Genomic DNA, 12,842 nt, shown 5'->3' with positions numbered 1-12,842 from the left:
GAACAGTGAGAGGTAGAGAGGGTGCCAATTCACCCATGACCCAGGACTTGAGAGAGCTTTGATTTCCACACCACCATTGCCAGGCCAACCAAGCATTGGCATTAATTAGCTTGTGTTTGTTTCTACATTCAAATCAATGAAAACAACTCTGAATTCTCCCCAATCAATCGCCAATGTCAGGGCTTTCCACCAAAAGGGCAGAGTGCTATTCCATCACGTCAGACTCACACTCGTTAGTACGGAAACAGCTATGTAATATTACTGGAATGCTGGAGTTGCTCTGAAGTACATTAGTGAATGGGAATGATGACGCACGTCTGTAAACAGAGATACAGTGTTTATAGCCAAGGGAAACAATTAAGTGTACCAATAATACAGGGTTTCCCCAAAGTGGTTATCGGGATCCCAAGGGCTGCACATTCTGCCCGAGCACTACACAGCTGATTAAAAAGAATCACCTAATCATCAAGCTTTGATCATTTGAATCAGCTGTGTAGTGTTGGGGGGGGGGGACACACGACTAAACGTGTAACCCTTGGTGTACCGAGGACAGAGTTTGGGAAATGCTGCAATAATGTGTTTCCAAAAATCCAGTGTATGTCAATGAAAAAACAAAACAATTAAGCAAATAGTAACTAGATATATCAACAGTTACACTTTACATCAGACATACTTGAATGAGACCCATGCATCTGAGAATAAAACGTTCTAATATTGATAAATAAGAACCTATTCTGGAAACAGTATACCAAACAAAAAAGGTTATCACACACTGACTCCTCATTCGTGATTAAATCATACAGTCACATTTTATAGAACTCTGCCAGAGTAACTAGCAGAGTAACTAGCAGAGGAACTAGCAGAGGAACTAGCAGCAACATAATGTATGTATGATTGTCATTTCCTTATACAGTTACCCTAGCCTAAATGAAGATCAACGTAATGCTAAGTTTCCCATTCTTCCATGGCCACATGGGGGGGGGGGGGGGGGGGGGGGGGGGGGCTGGTACTTACTGATGGGTCCCAAGGGTTCTGGGTTCTCAGGGGATCCCAGCTGGTCATGGTCGGGCTCCAGGGGGACTGCGTCCTCAGGGGACCCCAGGTGGTCATGGATGGATTCAAGCAGGTCATAATCGTCAAAATTCAACACAAACTCCTCAAAGTCCTCCAAGCCCTCCATGTTGAACTGAGAGGCGCGGTGCACAACCTCTGCTCCCTCGTTGTGCCGGTGGTTCACAGAGGGGCGCTGGTGTGGGGTGCCCAAGGTCCCTGGTGTGTGAATGTTGGTGGTCGTCTTGGTTTTTGGGTGTTTTTCCCCCACCACCACCACCTCTGGACAGTGGGCTGGTGGTCCCTGGTTCTCCTGCCCCATGGGGTCTGTCATCTCCTGGGTCTGTGACGGTGTCTGCGGTGCCTCTTCCCCACCCCACTCCGGGTGGGCGCCCTGCTCATCCAGGGTTCTGACGTTCTCTCACCTGCAGCTCCTCACCGTTTGTTGGTGTTAGCTGTTAGCCAAGCCTGAGCCTCACGGAACCAGAGAGCGGTTCTGTGTTTTGATGGGGTTGATATTCGTCAGGAACAGAAGCTCCAGCACAAGCCAAGCTGAAGTAGTGGCTGCTGGTTACCAAAAGGCTACATCCAATCTGCAGACTACTATAAATAGGTCCTCGTATGAAGTATCTGCTGTCACTGGAAGTCCACTCTAGATAACGGTTTGGGATTTTTTAAAAAGCTGACAAAAAAAGACTACTAAAAGCAGATATTTATCTTCTTCTTAGCGTCCCAATCAAACACAAAGGTGGAAGAGAAATGTCACACTGCTGCTGTCCTCTCAGTGGCATAGACAGAGGTAGTAGTGGTTTCTCTAGTAGATTTCGGCTGGGCACGATTCAGCAGCAGACTGGCTCAAGCTGTCATTCCAAAAATAAGTATTGATACAAACTGCAGCACTTGTTTTCAGACCTTCCTCTAATCTATTGGGCTAATTCACCAGTTTCCGTGGTGTGGGCCATCCATTGATCCTGGGATAGATGCTGGGATGAGGCGGGGCATGCGGGTGGGGTGACGCACCCCAGTTTTGGTTTCCATGGCACCCTGTCACAGCCAGGGCAGGCAGCAGGAGCACAGTCAAGGCTAAATCAGAGGCTCAAGAAAAAAACATGGAAGTGAAAGCTCTCTTCCTCTCTCAGAAAACATCCAAACAACTGAAAAATGCATTATACCCTATCACAGACACAGAGACAGAAAAACTGTAGTCATACTGCATCTGTACAGAATGGAACTCTGGTTAGGAGCAAGAGCCTGTCTCCAGCACTGTCTCCATGGAAACGATGATTACTTCTAATGTCCTGTCATCCTTCGCCCGCAAAGGGTACCTGAGTTGAACGCTGACCTTTCCTCAAACCTGTGTTTACAGTGTGTGTGTGTGTGTGTGTGCGAATGTGTATGTGTGTGTGCGCGTTTCACTTGCTTAGAGGCATTCTGAACATAAGCACATGTTGATTATGCTTCAATGCAAGCCTGCTCCACAGCATTGTGTCAAGCATGGTCGCTGGTAGCCAACATCAGCCATTGGTAGCCCACATCAGCCATGTTACTCACAGTGAATGAACAAGTACACTCTCAGTGGGGCAATGGAACTCACAGTGCCTCGGGCAAGACAGGGCAAACCTCTGTCAACATTTGAAACGGTTGTCATGACTGCTGCATCTAGATTAAACTGCAGTACTATACTGGACGTTTTACTGTGACAAGACTCTGCTGAACAAGTCAAACAAGTCAATGGTCACGCGGAGAAGTTAAATTTGTTTGGAATAGTAATTAATGAAAGTTATGTCCTGTTAAAAAAAATCTATTCTATGGCTTACATAATGTCAGTTAACCATCACGAAACATCAAACCATCAAACAGTACCACATTATACTATCATCCTGCATGATAAATACACTTCTGTGTGCTGTGACTGAATTACAATATGTACTCATCGAAGTGGAAGAGGTGGAAAATACATGAGCTAATGGATATATGCGGTATAGCCTGAAATCTTTCTGTCTGTCCCATCTGATAGCTTGTCTGTTTCTGGTTCTATTTTAATCTAGTCTGAGCGGCCGGTCAATGATTCCCATGCTGGGTGGATAAAAGCAGGAAGAGCCTGGGGCAGGGTCGCTGTCAAGGAGAATCGACCACTGATCTCGTGTTAATTATTGCCGCAGGATCATGGGATAGACCAGAGAGTGCTGCCCATCTATTTGCCAAAATGGTCCATCCTCTCTCCCTCTCTTTCTCCCAATTAAAATACATTCAAAAGGTGTTGATGGCCTGGAGAATGCAATCAAATATATTCTCCCTCTTTCTTTCTCATTTTCTCGCTCTCAATTCAATTTCAATTCAAAGGGCTTTACTGGCATGGGAACATTTACATTGTCAGAGCAAGTGAAATAGATAATAAATAAAAATGAAAAAAACAAAGAAATAAACAATAAAAATACAATAAACATGATACTGATTCAAGTATTTTCTCTCTCTGCTCTGCATCCCTCTCTCTCTCCCTCTGTTCTGTTTCTCTCGCTCTCTCTGATCTGTATGTCTCTCTCTCTCTCTCCCTCTCTGGTCTGTTTCTCTCTCTCACTCTGATTTGTATGTTTCTCTCTCTCTGTCTGTTTCTCTCTCTCTCTCTCTGATCTGTATGTCTCTCTCTCTCTGATCTGTATGTTTCTCTCTCTCTGATCTGTATGTTTACCTCTCTCTCGCTCTCTCTCTTGTCTGTTTCTCTCTCTCCCTCTCTGATCTGTATCTCTCTCCCTCTCCCTCTCCCTCTCTGATCTGTATCTCTCTCCCTCTCCCTCTCTGATCTGTATCTCTCTCCCTCTCCCTCTCTGATCTGTATCTCTCTCCCTCTCCCTCTCTGATCTGTATCCCTCTCCCTCTCCCTCTCCCTCTCTGATCTGTATCTCTCTCCCTCTCCCTCTCCCTCTCTGATCTGTATCTCTCTCCCTCTCCCTCTCCCTCTCTGATCTGTATCTCTCTCCCTCTCCCTCTCCCTCTCTGATCTGTATCTCTCTCCCTCTCCCTCTCCCTCTCTGATCTGTATCTCTCTCCCTCTCCCTCTCCCTCTCTGATCTGTATCCCTCTCCCTCTCTGATCTGTATCCCTCTCCCTCTCCCTCTCTGATCTGTATCTCTCTCCCTCTCCCTCTCCCTCTCTGATCTGTATCTCTCTCCCTCTCCCTCTCTGATCTGTATCTCTCTCCCTCTCCCTCTCCCTCTCTGATCTGTATCTCTCTCCCTCTCCCTCTCCCTCTCTGATCTGTATCTCTCTCCCTCTCCGATCTGTATCCCTCTCCCTCTCCGATCTGTATCTCTCTCTCTCTCTCTCTCTCTCTCTCTCTCTCTCTCTCTCTCTCTCTCTCTCTCTCTCTCTCTCTCTCTCTCTCTCTCTCTCTCTCTCTCTCTCTCTCTCTCTCTCTCTCTCTCTCTCTCTCTCTCTCTCTCTCTCTCTCTCTCTCTCTCTCTCTCTCTCTCTCTCTCTCTCTCTCTCTCTCTCTCTCTCTCTCTCTCTCTCTCTCTCTCTCTCTCTCTCTCTGCTCTGCATCCCTCTCTCTCTCTCTCTCTGCTCTGCATCCCTCTCTCTCTCTCTCTCTGCTCTGCATCCCTCTCTCTCTCCGGTCTGTTTCTCTCTCAGTCAAAGTGGTCAGGTATTCTGCCACTGGGTACTCTCTGTTAAGGGTCAAATATTATAGTTTGCAAATGTTTTTGTTAATTCTTTCCAATGTGTCAAGTAATTATCTTTTTGTTTTCTCATGATTTGGTTGGGGCTAATTGTGTTGCTGTCCTGGTGCTCTGTGGGGTCTGTTTGTGTTTGTGAACAGAGCCCCAGGACCAGCTTGTTTAGGGGACTCTTCTTCAGGTTAATATCTCTGTATGTGGAAGGTTTGGGAATCGCTTCCTTTTAGGTGGTTGTAGAATTTAACGTCTCATTTCTGGATTTTGATAATTAGCGGGTATCGGCCTAATTCTGCTCTGCATGCATTATTTGGTGTTTTACATTGAAAACTGAGGATATTTTTGCGGAATTCTGCATGTAGCGTCTCAATTTGGTGTTTGTCCCATTTTGTGAATTCTTGGTTGGTCAGCGGAATCCAGACCTCCCAACCATCAAGGGCAATGGGTTCTATAACTGATTCAAGTATTTTTAGCCAAATCCTAATTGGTATGTTGAATTTTATGTTCCTTTTGATGGCGTAGAAAGCCCTTCTTGCCTTGTCTTTCAGATCATTCACAGCTTTGTGGAAGTTACCTGTGGCGCTGATGTTTAGGTCGAGGTATGTATAGTTTTTTGTGTCCTCTAGGACAATGGTGTCTAGATGGAATTTGTATTTGTGGTCCTGGCAACTGGATATTTTTTGGAACACCATTATTTTTGACTTACTGAGATTTAGTGTCAGGGCCCAGGTTTGACAGAATCTGTGCAGAAGATCTAGGTGCTGCTATAAGCCCTACTTGGTTGGGGACAAAAGCACTAGATCATCAGCAAACAGTAGACATTTGACTTTACATTCTAGTAGGGTGAGGCCGGGTGCTGCAGACTGTTCTAGTGCCCTTGCCAATTTGTTGATATACAGTATGCTGAAGAGGGTGGGGCGGCAGGGTAGCCTAGTGGTTAGAGCATTGGACTAGCAACTGTGAAGTTTGCAAGTTCAAATCCCCAAGCTGACAAGGTACAAATCCCCAAGCTGACAAGGTACAAATCCCCAAGCTGACAAGGTACAAATCTGTCGTTCTGCCCCTGATCAGGCAGTTAACCCACTGTTCCTAGGCAGTCATTGAAAATAAGAATTTGTTCTTAACTGACTTGCCTAGTTAAATAAAAAGGGTGGGGCTCAAGCTGCACTCCACAGCCCTGTTTTAACTGCACACTTCTTGTATGTGTACATGGATTTTATAATGTTGTATGTTTTTCCCCCAAAACCACTTTCCATTCATTTGTATAACAGACTCTCATGCCAAATTGAGTCAAAAGCTTTTTTTAAATCAACAAAGCATGAGAAGACTTTGTCTTTGTTTTGGCTTGTTTGTTTGTCACTTAGGGTGTGCAGAGTGGTCTGTCGTACGGTAATTTGGTAAAAAGCCAATTTCACATTTGCTCAGTATATTGTTTTCACTGAGGAAATGTACGAACGAGTCTGTTGTTAATGATAATGCAGAGGATTTTCCCAAGTTTTCTGTTGACGCATATCCCCCGGTAGTTATTAGAGTAACATTGGGGTGATCTGTCCTTGGTTCCAAATATTGGGGAAGATGCCAGAGCTGAGGATGATGTTACAGAGTTTAAGTATAGCCAATTGGAATTTGTAGTCTGTATATTTTATCATTTTACTGAGGATATCCAAAGCTTTTTGGTTTGGAGGGTTGGTATTTTGTCATGCAGTTTATTCAATGTAATTGGAGAATCCAGAGGGTTTTGGTAGTCTTTAATAGTTGATTCTAGATTTGTATTTGATCATGTATATGTTTTTGCGGTTTGTTCTTTGTTATAGGGACAAAAATATTGGAGAAGTGGTTTAATCTCCATTTTGGATAGAGAACTCTGTGTTGTTGTTTGTTAAGTTTGTTCAAATTTTCCCAAAGTGGTTAGATTGTATAGAATCTTCAATTACATTGAGATGATTTATTACGTTGTCTAAAAGGGATTGAATTTGTTGTTGCCTAATTGGCTTTTACACTATTTTCTATCCATCTATATTATGCAGTTCCTTTGGCTTTGATGCATCATGACTGAGTATTGCTCTGTATTGCTCTGTTCAAGTAGACTGTGATTTTGCTGTGATCTGATAAGGGTGTCCTGTGGGCTGACCGTGAACACTCTGAGAGACTCTGGGTTGAGGTCAGTGATAAAGTAGTATACAGTACTACTGCCAAGAGATGAGCTATACGTGTACCAACCGTAGGAGTTCCCTCGAAGCCTGCCATTGACTATGTACATACCCAGCGTGCGACAGTGCTGCAGGAGTTGTGAGCCATTTTGTGTCTAGGGGGGTGGGGGGGGCATATGGGGGAGAGAATGCTGTCACCTCCAGGCAGGTGTTTGTCACCCTGTGTGTTCAGGGTGTCAGGTTCTTGTCCATTTCTGGCATTTAGGTCGCTGCAGACTAGTACATGTCCCTGGTCCTGGAAATTATCGATTTCCCCCTCCAGGATGGAGAAACTGTCTTCATTCAAATATTGGGATTCTAGTGGGGGGGATGTAGGTAGTACACATGAGAACATTTCTCTGTTTCGATAATTTCCTTTTGAATTTCTAGCCAAATGTAAAATGTAAAACGTAATGGAGTGAGTTAGGTCTGCTCTATACCAAATTAGCATACCCCCTGAGTCTCTTCCCTGTTTCACAGCTGTTAATTTGGTGGATGGGACTACCAGCTCTCTGTAACCTAGAGGGCAACCAGTGGGTCCATCTCCTCTTTACCATGTTTCTTGTAGGATGACAAAGTCCAGGTTCCTGCCTCTCTCTCTCTCTGGTCTGTATCTCTTGCTCTATTTGTCTCTCTCTTTGGAAATTTCTCTCTCGATTGCTCTCTTGTGACAGGCCAGTTTCCTGCCATGTGTTCCCCAGACCTACACAAACAGGTCCTAAACAAAACTCTCACCCCCAAACAATGACACTTGCACAGTCCGGCAAACAAGCACAAGCCTCCTGACATTCATCTGTGTGAGGAACAGTAAACAACAACAAGCGTATCAGCTTCCTGATTTCCACACTCATATACTGTAGCATTCCCTTCCCAAGGGCCTAATATCATACATACCACCACTCCTACAGGCCAGTAGACAAGCATTCCCCCTAAGGTCAGGGAATGACAGTACCCCCCCCCAAAGGTGCGGACTCCGACCGCAAAACCTGACTCTATAGGGGAGGGTCCGGGTGGACATCTAGCTTCGGTGGCGGCTCCGGTGCGGGACGTAGACTCCGCTCCGCTCGCGGATCCGCCAGCTTCGGAGGCTCCGGACCGTGGATCGTCGCCGAGGACTCCGGACCGTGGATCGTCGTCGAGGACTCCGGACCGTGGATCGTCGTCGAGGACTCCGGACCGTGGATCGTCGTCGAGGACTCCGGACCGTGGGAACCGTCGCTGGAGGCTCCGGACCTTGGATCGTCTCTGGAGGCTCCGGGCCATGGATCGTCTCTGGAGGCTCCGGGCCATGGATCATCACTGGAGGCTCCAGGTCATGGATCATCACTGGAGGCGCCGGGCCATGGATCATCACTGGAGGCTTCGGGCCATGGATCATCACTGGAGGCTCCGGACTGCAAAACGTTGCTGGAGGTTCCGGAATGTGAACCATCGCTGGAGGTTCGGGGCTGGGAACAGTCACTGGAGACCTGGTGCGTGGAGCTGGCACAGGATGTACTGGGCCGTGGAGGCGCACTGGAGGTCTGGAGCGTAGAGCTGGCACAATGCGTCCTGGACAATTGACCACCTTCGCATGGCAAGTGTGGGGAGCTGGCACAGGACACACTGGGCTGTGAAGGCACACTGGGGACACAGTGCGTAGAGCCGGCGCAGGATGTACTGGACCCTGGAAAGGTACTGGAGACCAGGAGCGCTGAGCCGGCACAACCCGTCCTGGACAGATACTCACTTTAGCACGACAAGTGCGGGGAGCTGGCACAGAACGCACCGGGCTGTGGAGGCGCACTGGAGACACTGTGCGTAGAACCGGAAAACATGGCACCTGAACGGTGACCAACTCCACACGGTGAGTACAGGGAGATGGTTCTGGTTCCCACCTTGGCTCCGCCAACCACCCCGTGTGCCCCCTCCAAAACATTTTTGAGGCTGCCTCTCGGGCTTCCTTCGTGGCCGTGTGGTTGTTGTTGCTTCTTCGCTGCCTCTGCATGCTTCCATGGCAGGCTTCTGTCTCCTGCCATAATCTCGTCCCACGTACAGGATGTCCTCCACTCCTGGCTTTCCTCCCAGGCCCAGGATCCCTGCTCCTACTGGGCACGCTGCTTGGTCCATGGGTGGTGGGAACTTCTGTCACGATCGTTGGAATAAATGGACCAAGGCGCAGCGTGCGTAGAGTTCCACATGTTTTAATAAATGAAACTCACCAAAAACAAACAGAACAAACGAAACGTGAAGTAAATGCAGTGTTCACAAACACTACACAAGATCCCACAACAAACAGGTGGGAAAAGGCTGCCTAAATATGATCCCCAATCAGAGACAACGATAGACTCTGATTGGGAACCATACCAGGCCAACATAGAAATAACAAAACTAGAATGCCCACCCTAGTCACACCCCGACCTAACCCAAAATAGAGAATAAAGGATCTCTAAGGTCAGGGCGTGACACACACATTCTTGAAAAAAAATGTACCCCCCTTTTCTCCCCAATTTTGTGATATCCAAATACGATCTTGTCTCATCTCTGCAACTCCCCAAAGGGCTCGGGAAAGGTGAAGGTCGGTCATGCGTCCCCAGAAACTTGACCCGCCATAACCGCGCTTTTTAACACCCGCCCGCTTAACCCAGAAGTCAGCCGCACCAATGTGTCGGAGGAAAAACCGTTCGACTGACGACCGCAGTCAGCCAGCGCGCTATAAGACGACACTGGGCCAATTGTGTGCTGCCCTGTCGGACTCCCGGTCACGGCCAGTTGTGACACAGCCTGGGATCGAACCCGGGTCTGTAGTGAGACCGCTGCGTCACTCGGGAGGCCATACGCACCCGCACTGTCATTCACACATAGCAAATGTTCTCAACAATCACACATTCCTTTCGCTGTCTTATTTCTGTCCCTTTTGATTCACATATCCACCCTATCAAATCCCAGTATTCACATATCCACCCTATCAAATCCCAGTATACACATACCCACCCTATCAAATCACAGTATATTAAATCAAATTTATTTACAGTGCCTTGCGAAAGTATTCGGCCCCCTTGAACTTTGCGACCTTTTGCCACATTTCAGGCTTCAAACATAAAGATATAAAACTGTATTTTTTTGTGAAGAATCAACAACAAGTGGGACACAATCATGAAGTGGAACGACATTTATTGGATATTTCAAACTTTTTTAACAAATCAAAAACTGAAAAATTGGGCGTGCAAAATTATTCAGTCCCCTTAAGCTAATACTTTGTAGCGCCACCTTTTGCTGCGATTACAGCTGTAAGTCGCTTGGGGTATGTCTCTATCAGTTTTGCACATCGAGAGACTGACATTTTTCCCATTCCTCCTTGCAAAACAGCTCGAGCTCAGTGAGGTTGGATGGAGAGCATTTGTGAACAGCAGTTTTCAGTTCTTTCCACAGATTCTCGATTGGATTCAGGTCTGGACTTTGACTTGGCCATTCTAACACCTGGATATGTTTATTTTTGAACCATTCCATTGTAGATTTTGCTTTATGTTTTGGATCATTGTCTTGTTGGAAGACAAATCTCCGTCCCAGTCTCAGGTCTTTTGCAGACTCCATCAGGTTTTCTTACAGAATGGTCCTGTATTTGGCTCCATCCATCTTCCCATCAATTTGAACCATCTTCCCTGTCCCTGCTGAAGAAAAGCAGGCCCAAACCATGATGCTGCCATCACCATGTTTGACAGTGGGGATGGTGTGTTCAGCTGTGTTGCTTTTACGCCAAACATAACGTTTTGCATTGTTGCCAAAAAGTTCAATTTTGGTTTCATCTGACCAGAGCACCTTCTTCCACATGTTTGGTGTGTCTCCCAGGTGGCTTGTGGCAAACTTTAAACGACACTTTTTATGGATATCTTTAAGAAATGGCTTTCTTCTTGCCACTCTTCCATAAAGGCCAGATTTGTGCAATATACGACTGATTGTTGTCCTATGGACAGAGTCTCCCACCTCAGCTGTAGATCTCTGCAGTTCACCAGAGTGATCATGGGCCTCTTGGCTGCATCTCTGATCAGTCTTCTCCTTGTATGAGCTGAAAGTTTAGAGGGACTGCCAGGTCTTGGTAGATTTGCAGTGGTCTGATACTCCTTCCATTTCAATATTATCGCTTGCACAGTGCTCCTTGGGATGTTTAAAGCTTGGGAAATCTTTTTGTATCCAAATCCGGCTTTAAATTTCTTCACAACAGTATCTCGGACCTGCCTGGTGTGTTCCTTGTTCTTCATGATGCTCTCTGCGCTTTTAACGGACCTCTGAGACTATCACAGTGCAGGTGCATTTATACGGAGACTTGATTACACACAGGTGGATTGTATTTATCATCATTAGTCATTTAGGTCAACATTGGATCATTCAGAGATCCTCAATGAACTTCTGGAGAGAGTTTGCTGCACTGAAAGTAAAGGGGCTGAATAATTTTGCACGCCCAATTTTTCAGTTTTTGATTTGTTAAAAAAGTTTGAAATATCCAATAAATGTCGTTCCACTTCATGATTGTGTCCCACTTGTTGTTGATTCTTCACAAAAAAATACAGTTTTATATCTTTATGTTTGAAGCCTGAAATGTGGAAAAAGGTCGCAAAGTTCAAGGGGGCCGAATACTTTCGCAAGGCACTGTATATAGCCCTTCGTACATCAGCTGATATCTCAAAGTGCTGTACAGAAACCCAGCCTAAAACCCCAAACAGCAAGCAATGCAGGTGTTAAAGCACGTTGGCTAGGAAAAACTCACTAGAAAAGGCCAAAACCTAGGAAGAAACCTAGAGAGGAACGAGGCTATGAGAGGTGGCTAGTCCTCTTCTGGCTGTGCCGGGTGGAGATTATAGTATACACATATCCACCCTATCAAATCCCAGTGTACACATATCCACCCTATCAAATCACAGTATTCACATATCCACCCTATCAAATCCCAGTATACACATATCCACCCTATCAAATCCCAGTATACACATATCCACCCTATCAAATCCGAGTATTCACATATCCACCCTATCAAATCCGAGTATTCACATATCCACCCTATTAAATCCCAGTATACACATATCCACCCTATCAAATCCGAGTATTCACATATCCACCCTATCAAATCCCAGTATACACATATCCACCCTATCAAATCACAGTATGCACATATCCACCCTATCAAATCCCAGTATTCACATATCCACCCTATCAAATCCCAGTATTCACATATCCACCCTATCAAATCCCAGTGTACACATATCCACCCTATCAAATCCCAGTATTCACATATTCACCCTATCAAATCACAGTATTCACAAATCCACCCTATCAAATCACAGTATGCACATATCCACCCTATCAAATCACAGTATGCACATATCCACCCTATCAAATCACAGTATTCACATATCCACCCTATCAAATCACAGTATATCCTAGTACTAAAACATAGCAACACCATGTATTACACTCTCACATAAGGACATATACATCGGACAGATATGTCCTAAATTGTTACGTCAATAGAGGGTGCCCTAAACTAGCAGATTTTCCCTCCACTTGTTACGTTCACGAATATGAACTATGGTAATACAGTACAGTATCATTAAACATATTGCCACACTGGCATTATTGCAGTACATCAATCTTGGGGTGTAAGTGATTTATATTTTATATTTTATCCCAGTACTCAGACCTGCTTCAAACTGTCACCCTCAAACTGTCCCACAGCAGAACAGCTGGGAAGGCAACTGGAGCATTGCATCCAATTGGAGCAACCTGCCTTTGTCAGGCATAAAGGATGATGACTGGGTCTGTCCATCAAGAGGCACCAAATGAGGAACCCGAAAGTTTGGTTAAAATATATTTACTAAGTCTCAAGGTATGCATTTTTTATTTAAACCTGCAACCAACGCTACTTAGTATTAAATTACACTACCTTTACACTCTACTT

The 12,842-nt window shown here is 45.7% G+C and overlaps 1 protein-coding gene across 5 annotated transcripts in view; it reads right to left on the bottom strand.

Annotated features, from left to right (window-relative positions):
• LOC139405498 (anion exchange protein 3-like) overlaps positions 1-12,842 on the bottom strand; it is a 108,381-nt gene that overhangs the window by 45,198 nt on the left and 50,341 nt on the right. The window contains exon 1 of one of the 5 annotated variants that reach the window (XM_071147869.1): positions 1,015-1,998. The exons of the other annotated variants lie outside the window; for them this stretch is intronic. Within the exon in view, the coding sequence (XP_071003970.1) occupies positions 1,015-1,384 (370 nt within the window). The 5' untranslated portion in view covers positions 1,385-1,998. Of the gene's footprint in view, positions 1-1,014; positions 1,999-12,842 lie in introns of those variants that run through there. 5 annotated transcript variants of the gene reach the window in all.

The sequence above is a fragment of the Oncorhynchus clarkii genome, chromosome 3 (genome assembly GCF_045791955.1).
Source record: "Oncorhynchus clarkii lewisi isolate Uvic-CL-2024 chromosome 3, UVic_Ocla_1.0, whole genome shotgun sequence".
NCBI lineage: Eukaryota > Metazoa > Chordata > Actinopteri > Salmoniformes > Salmonidae > Oncorhynchus > Oncorhynchus clarkii.
This window is presented reverse-complemented; position numbering and strand designations above follow the sequence as displayed.